The 16,838-nt window shown below is 47.7% G+C and overlaps 1 protein-coding gene across 1 annotated transcript in view; it reads left to right on the forward strand.

Moving 5' to 3' along the window:
• The window catches only part of PTGFRN (prostaglandin F2 receptor inhibitor), a 79,939-nt gene that overhangs the window by 33,312 nt on the left and 29,789 nt on the right, over positions 1-16,838 (forward strand). Inside the window, exons 2-4 of the mRNA XM_027623971.2 lie at positions 4,227-4,595; positions 7,430-7,843; positions 12,038-12,418. Coding sequence (XP_027479772.1) covers positions 4,227-4,595; positions 7,430-7,843; positions 12,038-12,418 — 1,164 coding nt within the window. The remainder of the gene's footprint in view (positions 1-4,226; positions 4,596-7,429; positions 7,844-12,037; positions 12,419-16,838) is intronic.

The raw sequence follows: 16,838 nt of genomic DNA on the forward strand, positions 1-16,838 counted from the left end.
GTCAGCCAGATGTTTTTGGGAGTTCATCTCTCTGATGCAGATCCCCAAGGGTTGGAGTGCCTGATGTGGGGCACTGTGACCACTCCTCCGGGAGAAGTGCCTGTCTGGTGAGATCCTTCTCTCTGGCGGGGTCACTGCAGGGCGGGGCAGGGGGTGGGCGGCGTGTTTTGGCCAGACCGTGTCCCTGCCTCACCCATTTCAGTGAAGTCCTATTATCTTTTGTTGTGGAGAGCAGTTCATCGAGTTTTCATATCTTTTCCAGAGGGAAAGGATCCTGATGTAGCTGTTGATTTCATGTGTCCTTGGCAGGAGGTGAATGCAGGATCTTCCTACACAGCCACTTTGGATTCTTTTTTTCCTCAAATCATCTTTATAGTACCCTGATTCCAGAGGAAGTGAAAGTTTCTGAGTAGCTTCAGCAAAAATGAGCCAGGAGGATCCTGACTGACCTGATGTCAGCCAGTGTCCATCCCTGGGGCTGGGTCATTTAGGGTCAGCCCCATCTGAGGAGCAGTTGAGGAACGCTGGGCCAGAGGCACAGATATGCTGCGGTTTGTCAGAACTGGCAGGTGTGAGCTCATGGGCATTGTCATCCTATGGGCACCGAGTTGCCTTAGGAAGAAAGCGGCATGTTTCAGCTCTACTGCGGAAGAATATTTGGGGTTGGGGGACGCCAGCTCTACTGCGGAAGAATATTTGGGGTTGGGGGACGCCTGGGTGGCTCAGTCGGCTAAGTGGCTGCCTTCGGCTCCGGACATGATCCCACGGTCCTGGGATCGAGTCCCACGTTGGGCTCCCTGCTCAGCGGGGAGCCTGCTTCTCCCTCTGCCTGCCGCTCCCCCTGCTTGTGCTCTTGCTCACTTTCTTGCGTGTGCGTGCACCCTCTCTCTCTAACAAATAAAAATAAAATCTTAAAAAAAAAATATTTGAGGTTGGTTCTGTTGTCTGCAGGAAGAGATGTGACCCATAGGCCTGAGTTGCAATTCTGTTTTTAAGGGGAGTGCTTTTGGGCGCAGCATCTTTTCTTCGAACTGGGCAGCAGTCTGGACCTGCCCCCCAGCCAGGCTGGCGTACAACCCCCTGCTCGGAGCACACACTAACCTTACCACCATTTCTCTCCTATGGATGCTTTCCCTTTTCAAGGGAAATGATAATGGGTGAAAACCAGAGATGGCTTTTAAAAAGTGTGCAACTTTTTTTTTCCCTTTTACTCCAATACAAATGAAGATAAATGTTTTCATCGTATTCTGGTACACACACACCTTTGTGTACTTAAAATGTACTGAAACAGTATTTACTCCTTACTAAACGCAGTGGACTCTAATATTTCCTCTTCTGTTTCATTGTAGTAAGACACACACATGCTGGTCACAACCACTATAAATTCATTTCACAACCACTAAATGGCAGCTCAGACTTTGAAAAACATGAATTAAATCATTGAAAAACAAGCAACAATGGTATATTAGTTTGTTTGGGCCGCTGCAACAAAGACCCACTGACTGGGTGGCTTAACCAGCAGAAACATGCTCTCTCACAGCTCCTGGGATGAGCAGGCCACTTGTTGGCGGGGTCGCTTCCTTCAGAAGGTGAGGGGGAGTCTATTTCAGGCCTCCCCACCAGCTCCCGGTGGTTTGTGGGCCATCTTTGATGTTCCTGGGCTTGTAGAGACTTCACCCCCATCCCTGCCTTCATCTTCACATGGTGTTCTCCCTGTATGCATGTCTGTGTGCATGTGGGCTTACCCCTTTTTTAAGGATACCAGTCATTGGATTAGGGTCCCACCCTGTTCTCGTATGACCTCACCCAATGGTGTCTAATAACCATGGATCACATCTGCAGTGACCCCGTTCCCAAGTCAGGTCACATGTTGAGGTACGGGGGGCTAGGGCTCCACCGGATGAGTTTTGTTGGGGGGAGCAGAACTCAACCAGTAACAAATGATAAAAATACAAAATTGAAAAGACATAAGTTCCTATCTTAGTGGGCTCTTATTACATGACAGACTCTCAGCCAGGCATTTTATTTCATGAACTCAGTAAATCTTTCTTGCCCCATATGATAGTTGAGGAAGCCAAAGCTGAGAGAGGTCGGTCAGTCTCTCAGATTTAAACTTGGGTCTCCTTCAGGGTATATCCGTGAGGGTAAATCTGGTGTGGTAGTTGGTCTTGCAACTAAATTTTGTGGGGAAATTACTCAATTTTGTGTGTGATTTCTGTATAAAACATAACTGATTCCCTTATAAAAATATAATCTCTTTGTATCAGGAAGGAGCTCTTCCCAGTCGTTCTAACAACTTCATGCTTTCTTTTCCTTCCACTATAATTGTTAGCATAGTGTTGATTTTGTTCAGTTTTTTAAACAGTGAGTATTTTTTCAAAATTCTTACAATTTTTGAGCGATTTTTTTAAGAAAATTTTATTTGAGAGAGAGAGAGAGAGAGAGCTCAAGCAGGGGAAGGGGCGGAGGGAGAGAAAGAGAATCTCAAGCAGACTCTATGCTGAGTGCAGATCCAAGGCAGGGCTCCCTGAGATTGTGACCCGAGCCAGAATCAAGTCAGATGCTCAACCAACTGAGCCACCCAGGAGCCCCTTGAAATTTTTTTTTTAAAGATTTATTTATTTATTTTTAGGGGTGCCTGGGCAGCTCAGTCGGTTAAGGGTCTGACTTTGGCTCAGGTCACTATCCCAGGGTCCTGGGATTGAGCCCCACATCAGGCTCCCTGGTCAGCGTGGAGTCTGCTTCCCCCTCGGCCCCTCCCCCTGCTCGTACTCCCTCTCCCTGTCTCTCAGATAAATAAATTTTTAAAAAATCTTTAAAAATTTTTTTAAAAAGATTTATTTATTTATCTTGAGAGAGAGTGCAGGCACGGGGAGAGGGGCGTAGGAAGAGGGAGAGAGAGAATCTCCAGCTGACTCCAGCTGAGCACAGAGCCCAATGTTAGCTGGATCTCACAACCCTGAGACCATAATCTGAGCTGAAATCCAGAGTCAGATGCTAACCGACTGAGCCACCCAGGCGCCCTGAGTGATGTTTCTTTTGAGATAGCTATACCTGATGTTAATATTGAAGAAGTTAATTTAGAGAAACTTAGTGAATGTGCCCTCATCCCAGTACGAGGAATGTGTGTGGGATGCAGGTGTTATTTTGTGTTATGTCACTCAAGTACAAAATAAAAGAAATTTTTGACTTAAGAAAATAGACAAACTTGGGTCTCCTGGATTTCGGAGCCCATGCTTTCCCTTGTTTGCCTTAGTGCTGTACCTGTTCATAAAACATCAAGCAGGAGCCAGACAAGTTCATTTGGTCCAAATTGAAATGCTATGCACAGGTAATAAATGCAGTACAAAATCGCACTGAAGTTCACGGCAAAGGTGACCCCTTAAAGGACACACAGGTGAGGGTCCCTAGAGCTCTATCAGAGGCCTGGGAGGTGTGTGCTCTTGGGGCAGGGAGTGCCAGTAAACTGTTGGCTTCATCCACTGAACTCATCCCCAGCAAGCTGCTGCATTCCTAACAACGCCCAGCAACCAGCGAGACAAGGCACGGTCTCCTTTTGTGCTTCCCTATCCTCATTCTGAATTTAGATCAGGGTGAACAGAGAGAAGGAAATGAGCCAGAAAATAGAAAATTAATACTTGGTGGGGTCGTCATATTTTAATATTAATTTATAGGCAATGTCAGATAACCAGAGTTAAATCTTTTTATCAGCAGGCCGCTCTAGGGTTTAAAAATTGGCATCGATCATTATAAATCAGGTCTCAGGAGCCCTGGGGAATGGTCTCTAGGGATGAGGGTTGATCTAGGGTGGGCAGAAATGTAAATACTTGATTAGCTGTGTCCTTTTCTTTCACACCACCCCTAAAATACTTCTACATCACATTGAGTGACAATGGTATGTTAAATAGTAACAGGAGGGAAGAAGCTATTCAGGTTTATGGTTAGCCTACTTTTAATACTTGTCTTCTTCCCTGTGAATCCTAGGAAACTGTTGTGGGAGAGGTGCTCATTTCAGGGTTGTATTCCTGGCTCACGGTTCTAGGGATGGGCTTAACCTCTTTCTGCTCAGCCCTAGGCAGCGCACCATTTTTCCCAGGTGGCCAGATGTCACTTTTTTTTTTTTTTTGCCATGAGCCTGTGAGCAGGAGCACCCACGGGTTTGACACATTTATACTGGGATGACCTTCTGTGACTCAAGTCCCACCTCTCATCTCTTGTCATTGCAGCTGTTTGTCGAGGGCGCGTGGTGAGAGTCCCCACAGGGAGCCTGGTGCGGGTGGTGGGCACTGAGCTGGTCATCCCCTGCAACGTCAGTGACTATGACGGCCCCAGCGAGCAGAACTTTGACTGGAGCTTCTCGTCTTCGGGGAGCAGCTTCGTGGAGCTTGCCAGCACCTGGGAGGCGGGCTTCGCAGCCCAGCTGTACCGTGAACGCCTGCAGAGGGGCGAGATCGTGTTGAGGAGGACCGCCAATGATGCCGTGGAGCTCCACATCAAGAACATCCAGCCCTCAGACGAGGGCCACTACAAATGTTCAACGCCCAGCACCGACGCCACCGTCCAGGGCAACTATGAGGATACAGTGCAGGTTAAAGGTAACATCCTCATGGGGTTCATCAGGGGCAGACTTTTCTCTGCCACTCTCCTTTGTCAAGATACTTAACTCCTCTGGGACTCTGCTCCCTGTCCGATGGACAGAAGTATCTTACCTGATTAAAAGCGGAGGATAGGCTAGCTCCCCTCCGAGGGCCCTTTCTCTTCGCTATGATTCTGAACCATCTGTGGCTGGCGTGGTGGCAGAGCCCAGCTCTGAGCCAGGTTGCCTGCATTCAATCCAATTGCTGGCTCTACCACCTGTCACCAAGTGGCCGTGGGCATGTTACGTGCCTCATCTTCCTCATCTGTGAAACAGTGCTCCCCTTAAAGGTTATGAGGACAAGGTGAGTTAGCACGTGTCAGGCCTCAGAGCAGTTCCATAGTAAGCATTCATAAGGTTTGCCCTGAGAAGGTGATGGTCACGATGGTGTTCACTTTTATGGGAATATCAGATACTTCGAAGCTCATGTCTTTCTTTGTGCCCTTCACAAAGGGCAGTGTGTTCTGGAATTTGTGTGGGTTATATGTAGAGAAAGAACGATGTGGTCACTGCTAGCTTATGATGGAACCCTACTAGCTTATTGGCCTGATTCTGCAGAGAATCACACCTTATATATTTGGAAGGTTTGGGGTTTTGTGGGGTTTTTTTTCCCTTTTCCAAGTCCTATTAGATTTATTCCCACATTCAGTTCTCTAACCCAATGAAGAAGATCAGCAGACTATTTCCCTGATTTACATAGGAGGGAATGGAAGAGCATAGGTTAATTACTTGCCCAAAAATCATATAGCTAATTGGTAAATGAGCGAGAACAAACTAATTTGGGGTCAGCAAAATAGAAACATGCTTATTGTTATTATTACTTAATTATGCATTTATTTATATCCTGCCTTATTCCAAAAAGCATGTATATCAGAGTAGGGAACGTAGGTAACGATTGGGAAAGTAGAAGATGTATGTGATGATCTAAAAAGAAGGGGCTGATCCAGATATTCATCCCCTCTGTAATGATGTACAGAACCCTGCTATGTCTCAGGGGCTGTTCCCCCCATTTGACTCAGGAGGGAATAAAACAGCCATATCCATTATGTAGGTATTAAAACATCAAATCTACCTCTTCCATCACCTCTTCTTTATAGAAAATCCCAAAGATGTTTTTTAGAAAAAAGTCCCGTGAGACATTCTTGCGTTGCAGTTAATAATTTTTTTTGAAGATTTTATTTATTTATTTGACAGAGAGAGACACAGCAAGAGAGGGAACACAAGCAGGGGGAGTGGGAGAGGGAGAAGCAGGCTTCCCAAGGAGCAGGGAGCCTGATGCGGGACTCGATCCCAGGACCCTGAGATCATGACCTGAGCTGAAGGCAGACACTTAACGACTGAGCCACCCAGGCGCCCTGCATTGCAGTTAATATTTATGTGTTGCTTTTAGTCATCACAAACATGCTGTACCTCCATTAGGTTAGATGCACATTTATCTCCCCTGTAATTCTCATCTTGAGGAGTAGGGGGCAGCAGGAGAATTCCCCTTACCCTGTCCCCCCAGTGTCTTCCTGTTTCTTCTCCAGTCTTTGGAAGGAAGGAGCAAGGAGAGGCTTTCCTTGGGTGAGGAAAGCAGATAGATGGTCATGAATGAGACTGGCTGGTTGCCCAGGTAGTGCCTCTGGTGGCTGCCATGCAGGGTCCGGGGTCTGTCTGGTCTTCAGCATTGTGGGTCTTCAAACTGTTCAGCCATGCGCTGACAGATATCTGGCCTCAAGAACGGAGTCCCGTTAACTGGACTCACAGACTGCTGGATAATACTAGAAGGTCATTATATTCATTTTGCAGTAGAGATGGGTCTTTGGGATAGGTCTTTCTAAAGATGGAGCAGTTTTTTCTCAAGGACACTAAATTAGTTTCTAAGTGTGGAATTTCGAGAAAAACCAAAGACATAATGAATAGTAGGGTTGGAGGGTTCTTTTATCCAGCTTGTAGACAAGTCTCAGAGATTGGCCACGCCCTTTGGTAGAGGCTTTTTCTCTGGTTATCTCGATTATCACTTCCCTTCCCAAATAGCACTCACCAATACTTTCTGGATTTCTGGCCCCCTATAAAGAGCCAGCCTTTTCCCAGATGGCCCTAACAGGGTACATAGCTGAGGGTTCTGTTTTCCTTGACGGGTTCCTTTTCTGCATGTACCTTCTACTCACCCTAGTTGTTCTCAGGCGTTTCCCAGGCCTCGGGGCACAGGCAGCTCATGCCACGCTTTTGCCCTCTTTGGAACATGCTGCTTTAACTGGTAGAAGATTCTGGAGCCTGGTGCCCTAACAGAGGAGTGTGTGACGGTAACAGCCAGTTATTTTACCAACATTGCTGAGCGCCAAGCACCTCTGCTTATCACTACTTCAGCGCTGTCAGCTCCCTGAGATGGGTCCAGTTGTCATCCCTTTTTAGAAATGAGGAAACTGAGGCACAGAGGAGTGAAGTAACTTGCTCAGGGGTGACAGAAATCCATCCCTAAGGCACAACTCCCAAAAGGGAGTGTTCTCCCCTCAGTTCTAGCGGGGGGGGGGGGGGGTCTTTAGTGCCTCTTCTTTTTGTTTCTCTTTTTTTTTTTCCTTTTTCTTTTTTCCCTTTTTTCTTCTTTTTTTTAAAATTTCTTTCTCAGGTCAGAAAGTCAGTTGGGATTACACACGAATTAAAACGGGAGAGGGTTCCCGCGTGGGCGCTAGAACAGGGCGAGGGCGCCGCGCCACTCCCGCGGGGGGGGGGGGGGCAGAAAGCCCCAGAAGGGGGCGGGTGCCTGCAGGGGCCGTGGGCGCGCGCGGCTGACGGCTGTGCTTCCTCCCGCAGTGCTGGCCGATGCCCTGCGCGTGGGCGCCGCCGCGCCGCCCGCCCCGGGCCTGAGCCTGCGCCTGGGCGAGCCGTTCGAGCTGCGCTGCGCGGCCTCCACGGCGTCGCCGCTGCACACGCACCTGGCGCTGCTGTGGGAGCTGCAGCGCGGCGCGGCCCGGCGGAGCGTGCTGGCCCTGACCCACGAGGGCCGCTTCCGCCCGGGGCCCGGCTACGAGCAGCGCTACCGCGCCGGCGACGTGCGCCTGGACACCGTGGGCGGCGACGGCTACCGCCTGGCCGTGGCCCGCGCCCTGGCCTCGGACCAGGGCTCCTACAGGTGCGTGGTCAGCGAGTGGATCGGCGAGCAGGGCAGCTGGCAAGAGATTCAAGAGAAAGCCGTGGAAGTGGCCACCGTGCTGATCCAGCCAACAGGTGAGCTCCTGGAATTTGTCTGGCTTACGCTCTGGCCTGTTTTCCGGCCAGGGGCCGGGTAAAGGACCAGGCGGGAGCCCCATCCTTTGGGGGACAAGGTCGGTGCTGGCCACGTGAGGCCTCCCGTTGACGGGCAGGGCGAGTTAGGGTGGTGGTGAGAGTTTGGGGAAGGTGTGTTTGTTTTGTGCTGGCTGCCTGTGGTTTTGCTTTACAGCTGCTTCTCATCTGGATTCATACTCCTGGGACTCTGCGGGTTGCATAAAATACTAAGACAATTTGTTGACTGAAAGATTAAGTCCCTTCAAGTGCCAGAATGAGGTCTGGCCTGGTGTTCAGGGGGGCTTCGGGACGGAGCTGCCCCCACTCCCTTTATTTTGTTTTGGCTTTATCTTATTTGGGTGTTTCCTGAAATTCTGGTTTGGCTATTTTGCACAGCCGTTGGAGTGCGTCCGGCTCTTCCCCAGACGTCTGGTCTACCTTGGATCCTCTAGATATGCCATCCAGGCTAGATGAGACTTCTCTAGGGCTGGGCCTCTTCTTGGTCTGTGTATGACACATACCCCTGGAGTGTGCATCCAGCCCTGGGGTCTCCCTGCAGGCGGTTCTCTGTGCTCTCACCTGTGAACCAGCCTTTGTATTTGAAAAAACACACACACACTTTCCTATTCCTATTAGAAAGCAAGAAAATACAAGATACATTTATAAAAACCATAAAAAGTAAGAGAGGAGAAACAAGCTGTTATTGACTCTGTCCAACAAACATTAATAAAGAACCTACTGGATGATCAGCTCTGTCTGGGCCCTGGGGTCAGACATGCTTGAGGAACATTTCTGGGCCCCATAGAGCTTCGAGCTCCAGCAGAGACAGTGTAGAGAGACCATCTCAGGATGAGGTCATTGCTGTGGATGGATGGCTATCCTTGGTTTTCTGGGAGGCTAACATCCTCAGACCCATTGCTGCCGCCTCCTGCTTTATAAACTGGGAAGACCTGGGGCAGACTCATTTCCTGAGTATAAATGTGAATGTGTGGCCGCTCTGTTGCTCAGATGGGAAGGAAAGCAGGAGATGGTCCTCATGGGGAGTATTTTCCCCCTGCAGGCTGCATGGTCCTGAGCACTTCATTCTGCATTTATACCACTGCCCAGGAGTTGGATTTGGTAAAAAAGCAGGACTGAGGTTCCTGAGTGACTGCGGCCATCAGTGAGGTGGGAGGTGCTCTTGCCGAGGAAAGGGGCTACTCATCATGGCCAGTCTTCCACTGGCCGCAGAAATCACTTTCTAAGTGGATTCAGGTCGCCTGCCTTTAAGGATGTGATCTGCCTGGAATCTCTCCTAAGAAACTGGGATATTCAGTTTGCATCACACTATTCTCAGGCCGGCGGGGGAGGGGGGGTGCAGAACGATTAAGAGTTTCAGATTTGCAACAAGTTATCTTTTTGTGCAGAATTTGAATTGTAAAGGTATTCTTTATTTCAGATAAGCCACAAAACCCATAATATCGAGTATAAGACTTGAAAAGTCTGAACTTCTTATGCATATAATAGCATCTGTCTCTCTCCTGAGCCTGGGCTTCATAACCATTTTGTTGCCATGGGCTTCTTTGACAGTCTTGAAGCCCATAGACCCCTTCTAGGAATTAACGTGTTTTAATTCATTAAAAATGTATGTAGGTTGACAAGGGAAAATGATTCTATTGAAATAGTTATCAAAATATTTTAAGACAAATTTGTTACATGGTAATATTGTGCTTTATTAATGCATTAAATAATATATAGTGGCAGGCTTAACAACCACTGTACTTTCCAAGTAGCAACAAGTGCAAATGATATTTTAAGATATCTGCAACAATTGCAATGTAATTTGAAAATATCCTTGACTTCTATTGGGCCAAAGTCCCAGGGACAGATAATACTCTAGCGGTTTGGTGCTTAGTTTCGTAATGAGAGGAGATGCTATATTTCAGGTAGAGATTAGTAAAAACAAAGACAAGATTTTTTCCCACCCAGGTCACAGACTTCCTAAATTATCTTCTTGGACCCCAGGTTAAGAACCACCACACTAGAGGGCTGGCCTCTCTCTTTTTGTCAACACCTGTACTATCCATAGCTAGCTTCTTGAATATTCTTACTGCATTATTATGATAAACAGCCCAAAGCTACTTAAACAGTGGGGCTGTGTTATGTATGTGGCAATACCCCTCTCCCCCCCCCCCCCCCCATGTTGGGAGTGGTCTGCATCATGCAGATCTTGGTGCCTAATTTATGGCTTCAGTTATATCCAACCAGAGAAAGCTTCACCACCACAGGCTTTTGTCTGGGGTATCCCCTTGCATTATGAATCCTTAGAAATTATTCTTTTTTTTCCTTCCACCTGCTCTGTCCTGTCTCCCAGCTGTGAATCGCCCCCAATCCAGAACATACGGGAACAATGGTTAGTGATGTGGCAAGCTATTTAGCACCTTGCAGGGAGAAGATTACAAAGAGAACTATTCAGTTATTCTTAAAGCTGAGAATCCGTTTTGTCCATACCTGCAGTCCACAGCTGTGTATTTACCCCTTCCTCACTCACCTGCTTCCCTCCTGAGCCGCCTTTTACTTCCAGCCGGCACAGAGGTACTCCAGCCGGCACAGAGGTACTCCAGCAGTATTCCAGGGTCTCTGACCATAGGCATTGCTTGTGGGGCTGTTCGAACCCCTCACAGTGCAGGCTCAGAGCGGCAGTTTCCATACTGACTCCTCTCAAAAGATGCCCTCAGATTACTTTTGGCCCCTTTAAAGGGGTTAAGGAGGAGGAAGAATTTGGAGGGTGGGTGAGGTGAGAAATCAAACTTTTAAATTCCCTTTCATAATACTATACCCACCTCATTTTCTGTCTTCATCAAGGTGGGTCTTGAACTTGGCCTAAAATGCTTGTTCGAAATGTTGTCAGGCTTTGGAAACATTTATATGAAAGCAGTCTACTCCAGAGGGCATGGGCTTTGGGGTTGGGCCTTTTCTGAGCCAGGCACCAGCCTTTGTTGCTGAGCTTACTCAGGATAGCAGCTGAGGCTGAGCCAGTCTTGGAAGACCATGCCTCCACTCGAATCCCCTGGGAGGTGTTAGCTATTTCTCATCTAAGCAGTGGTTCCCAGAGCATTACCACGAATTGAATGTTTTTCTACTCTGATTACAGATGTTCAACTTCTTAAAAAAAAACAACACTCAAATAAAGTAAAATGTTTCCATGTAAAAAGCTTTGACAGGGGAATGCTGAAACCAGATCTGCCCTGAGACTGTGACACCAAATACTTCAATACTTCATCTAAATATAGTCTACTTTTAATTATCCACAGTCTTGTGAGAAGGCAGTGGCGTGGATAATCCGAAAGTCATTGTGTTTTCGTTTTAGAGTATCTGTTTTATATTTGGCTTTAAGGTGGGTATGTCTAATGGAATAAGTGATGCTCTGCATTTATTCCATTACATTGCATTTTGAAGGCTTGACTCATAAGGCATATTGTCTGGTTTCACTTTCCTGGTCCTTCTGTTTAGGATTTTCTTCTTTTTTACCCAGAAGATGGTTTCACCCTCACCTCCTGCAGTCCAGCCTCCAACCCCAAGCCCCTGGTCCCCAACTAATAACGCGTGCCAGTCAGCACTGAGCTATCCTTTCTCTGTAAAATCACCCAAGTCTTACTATGCACATGGAGAAGCTATAATTTTAGTTTTGTGATGTTTCGACTTCTTTTCAAACAGACGTTAACAGTTAAGAGCAGAGCCCCTGGAGACAGCTTACATTTGAGTCCCTGCTCTGCCATGTTATTACCTGTGTGACCTTGGGCAAGTTACTTAACTTTTCTGTGCTTCAGTTTCCTTATCGGTAAAATGAAGATAGTAATAGTACTTACCTCCTACGGTCGTTTTGAAGGTTAACGTTTCTAAGGCACTCCGAGCAGTGCCTGGCATTTCGTAAGTGTATGTTAAGTGTTTGCTGCTGTTAGTATTTTCATGTAATGGAAAGAAATGTATTATAATTTCCTTAATTTATTCAGTAAATATTTCTCAAGCACTTAGAATCGCACAAAGCCTTCTAACTTTAACGCCATAAATAAGAACATAGAAGGAGATGATCTAAAGGGAGGGAGGGAGGGGCAAACATAACCCAGATGATCTAGATGTATTTTTGTTTTGTTTTGTTTTGTTTTCATTTTCAAGTTCTGCGAGCGGCCGTGGCCCGGAGCGTGTCTGTGGCTGAGGGAAAGGAGCTGGATCTGACCTGCAACATCACAACGGACCGAGTAGATGATGTCCGACCCGAGGTGACATGGTACTTCGGCAGGTCGCCTGACAGCACTTTGACTGGCTCGCCCGTGTTGGCGAGGCTGGACCGGGATTCCCTGGTGCACAGCTCTCCCCACGTTGCTTTGAGCCATGTGGATGCACGCTCCTACCATTTACTGGTTCGAGATGTTAGCAAAGAAAACTCCGGCTACTATTTCTGCCACGTGGCGCTCTGGGCACCCGGACACAACAGGAGCTGGTACAAGGTGGCAGAGGCCAGGTCTGCCCCGGCCAGTGTGGACGTGACCTGGCTAGGTGAGTGGCTGGGAAGGTGGCCCTTAGCCTCTGGGGCTTTACTCCCTCTGCTGGGATATCAGGACTGGGCAGAGTGCTGTGCCTTGCCTTTTGCATTATCCTGGCGTTCTTTACATCAGGACATGCATGCTTTAGCCTGGAGTGATCCCAAGCTGGGGCGGGGCGGGGGGGGGGGAGGGGGCGGAGCAAAGCAGGCTGAAATAGAATCTGGCAAGGGAAATGTTTAGATAATGGGGCCTCAGTTGTCTCAAGGCCCTCATTGGAGAGGATAGAGTTTCCTTTTGTTGTCAAGATTTGCAGGGTGGGCCCTGCTAAATGGCTCTTTGAAATGGATCTTCGTTGGAGTGAGAACACTGGCCATTCTTCCTTTCCTTTCCTAGACTCTGAGGTGCTCTCCGGCAGGAGCTGGTGCTTTCCTAAAGCCCGGAACAGAAAGAGAATTCCTTCACTTAATGGAATGTGGTGCTTTGGGTGTTGTTTTTTTTTTTTTTTTCTTCCCTAAATGCCCTGGAATTCCAACATGATTTTATTTGCAGATACCAGTTAAATGGAAGGGCCTTCCTGGCTCCCTGGGCTGTCCTGGTGGGCTCTTTCACCCAGCTGGAGGAGCAGAGTAGCTCTCAGCTGTTGGCTACCATGGCCCTCACTTTATAACAGCTTGGCGTGTATATGAAATTGTTGTGCCTTTCTTTCATTTGCATCTTCCCTGGCCCTTATTTTCCTAAATGCTTGCCCTTCAGGCCTGACTTTTCTAATTCCTGTTACCATCTTAGAATAGCTTAAGCAGAATAGGGGCAAGTGGAGGATGGGGTGCTTCGCCTCCCACCTCCGCCATTACAGAGGTGGAGCTGGACCTACTAGTCAGACTCTTCTGTTTTGAGCTTGATCTCTTTGCTGTCGCATGGGTCTTCTGAGCCCCAATGCGGGCATTTGGCAGCACTCTGACGTTAGTAGGTAAACCAGATCTTTAAAGGCCAGGAAATCATTTCCTCCATCATCTGATGCTGAGCATCCTCCCACCGTGACCCTCATGTCACACTTCGCTCTTCCTCATCTCTGCATCAGATACTCCCGGGTTAGTGGCACATTCGCTGTCTGTTTCTTCCTAATGAGCCTTTATTTGGCAGAGAGGGGGAGTTGGCAAGTGGGGACAGAGGGGGCAGGGAGAAGAGGAGGAATAAGAGAGTGAGCAGAAGGTACGGCCAATTCCGAGTGAGCCCAGGCAGGGTGTTAATCATCCCCGGTAGCAAAGTGATTCTTTGATATCTGCACAGTAAAAGGAGCAGGGTTTATCTGGCGAGCTTTTATTCTTGCCGTCTGAACCCTGTGCGAGAGTCTCGCTATGAAGTACTGAACTGGAACAATGTTGGCCCAGCTAGAACTCTCCTTAGCAACCTTCAAAATAAAACAGATGTTGTCAGCACCGAAAGAAGACTTTTCATCTCTGGGGCTGAATTTGTCTCACGGCTCTGATGCTCAGTGCATTGTGTGGTGCCGTCAAATCCCAGCGCCGACTCCCAGTACCCCCTTCCCTCCCCCTGCCAATTTAGAATCAGAGCTCTGGTGGATTTTTTTTTTTTTTTTTTTTTTTTAGAAAGCGCTGCCTGCACTCCAGTGTGAGGGCCTCTTTGAAGTGCTGGTGCACTGATCCTGGCATCGCCCGGGGAGACGCAGGGACTGTCAGAAAGCAGGAGGGTTGCTCCGGGAGGGAATGGGGCTCTTTTCACCAGAAGGGATTTGTTGGCGGCTCCGTTCTCCAGAGAATGAGAAGACATAAAGAGGCTAAATTGTGGGGAAAGGCTCCATTAGGATCCCCAGGATCCAGTTGTTTGTTTTCCTACAGAGTGTCAGCACCCCGTCAATGAAAGTCAGCAGTGTGCTTTACCTTGACCGACGGAAGGGACGCAGAACCTGCACCTTGTGCGGCGTTTTGCACGTGATGGGCACTTGGTAAACATTGGCTGAATGGGTAGATAAACCTGGATGGTGTGCAGGCGCGTGCACAGGAAAACAAGAATTGCAAAGAAAGCAGTAACGTTCAACTTACAGAATATGCAGAGATATTTGCACATGGGTTAACCTTCTGGGCGTGTAGGTGGTAGAAAAACCGCTTGTGTTCTTCTTTCTTCCTCCTGTATCTCCTCCTCCTTCCCTGTGCCTCACACTGTTACAGCTGCTTGGACACTTGTTCAGGAGGTGAGTCAGGCATGAGTACAGCAGCTGACCTTTCTCCAGGACCTCCAATCTGGATTCTGCCCAGGATTGGATGGGCCTGACCTGATGCTTAACAATTGTCTCTAGATACACAACATGTATGTGGATACCTTACCGCATGCACCGTGGGGCCTGTTGGAGATGACTGAGAAGTGTCCAGAAGAGACAGGAAGACAGGTGACCTGCCAAGGACGCTGTTTATGGAGATCGTCTTACGTTATGTGATTATGGGATGTTGGCACAAAAGAGTTCTTGAGAAAGTTGGTTTCCTGTGCAGGTGTTACCCAGAACTTTTAGTTTTGCTGCTTGATAGATTGAAAATAATAATTACTGTTTATCAAACACTTACTGTACACTGGGCTGAGGACTTTGCATGTGTTAAATATCTGATCCCCACAATACCCTTGTGATTGAAGGACTCCCCCTCTTTCCCATCTGAAAACCACTGTGATTTTTATTTTGCTTATGATTTTGATGGTCAGGATTTAGGGAAGGACTCAACAGGGTTCATCTCTCATGTACGCAGGGACAGCTGGGACGAGTGGGGCTGGGGATCCCCTTCTGGATGGCTTTCTCATGTGCATGACGCTATGTCCCCGGCCCTCTCCCTCTCCACGTGGCGTCTCATTCAGGCCCTTTCCACATGGCTTTGGCTTCTTACCAGATGCTTTGCTTGGGGCGGTCACACTTCTTAGGTGGTGACTGCCTTCCAAGAGGCAGGAAGTGGAAGTGCCCAGCCTTCCACAGTGGAAAGCTGTCCCAGGGCTTGACTCTTTGGCCTTTTTTTTTTTAAGATTTTATTTATTTATTTGACAGATAGAGCAGGAACACAGGCAGGGGGAGTGGGAGAGGGAGAAGCAGTCTTCCCACCAAGCAGGGAGCCCGATGTGGGGCTCGATCCCAGGACCCCGCAGTCATGACCTGAGCTGAAGGTAGACGCTTAACTGACTGAGCCACCCAGGTGCCCCTCCTTTAGCTGTTTTCTATGGGTCAGAGCCATTACAGTGTCTGCCCAAGTTCGAGGGGGGGCAGAGAAAGAGACCCCATCTCTTAATGAGAGAGTAGCAAGGTCACATGGCAAAAGGGCGTGGGGGATGGGAAACATTACTGCAGACATCTTTGGAAAATAGAATCTACCAATTGGTGTGAACGCTTGTTTCTTTTATTTCAAAAGAAATGTTTAAAATGACTTAGAAAATTATGTCTCAAAGTCAAGTCTGCCCCAAGTATTGCCATCTTACGTAAATACATTTTGGCTTTGGGAATCGGCTTTATTCCTGAAACGCTAGAGCCTAGAGTCCTCAAAGCTGGGCCATTCTTGTCCTTATTTGCTTGGGGTTGGTACACAGAGCAGATGAGGGAGTTGAAGCTAATTGGGGTCTTCTCATATGTTCCATCATGTTAACTAGACAGAGATCAGGGCAGTGATGTGCAAGGGTCCAGCTAGCCCAAGAGCACTTGCAGCAGCTGGGAGGACTGTGATGATTTTGTAGAGGGTAAGAAAAAGCCTCTTTTACTAGGATTTATGTCCTACTTTTGAAGGAGGGGAAAAAAAAAAGATTTCAGTTGGCTTGCAAAATGAAGCCCAATTTAAAGTAAGAGACATAAAAATAAAATCAAGATCAAAAGGGGTAAAAACAAATCAAAGAATAGATATCGCAAGGTGGTTGGGATGCATTAGTTAGCTGCACTTGAGCGCTGAATTTGCCTCTGAAGTTTTGAAGAGTTGGGGCAAAGAGAAATGTGATTGCACAGTTCACCTCTGATGAAGGAAGCCCGGGAGAGCCAAACTTTTTGTTGGCACTGAATTCATCATGCGCTTTTTTTATGTAAGGGCATTGGAGAACATAATGGACAGTGCTTTCAACTGTTCTTTTATGAAAGGCTCTGAGTGATTGTTAAAATGGATGTTTCTCATATCCACTCTCTATAAAAGCTGAGGGCGTAAATCTTAAGTGTGTGAAGGAGTTTCTGTAAGAAGCTGAGTGACTGTGGAGGACAAACGTTGCTTTGTGTGGATCCAATTTAGTCTACGGCTAAAACTAGAGAATCTAAGGGGGCGTGGCTAGCTAGTCTGCATAGTAGGCCATCTCTCTCTGCGATCAGATGTCTCAAATGAGTCTTTGGCACGAGTTGGATACTAATCAGTTTATGGTTGGGCTCTGTGCCCAAAGTACCAGGCTTCTGTGGTGTTAACTGGGGGGCG

The sequence above is a fragment of the Zalophus californianus genome, chromosome 4, assembly GCF_009762305.2.
Source record: "Zalophus californianus isolate mZalCal1 chromosome 4, mZalCal1.pri.v2, whole genome shotgun sequence".
NCBI classification, from domain to species: Eukaryota; Metazoa; Chordata; class Mammalia; order Carnivora; family Otariidae; genus Zalophus; species Zalophus californianus.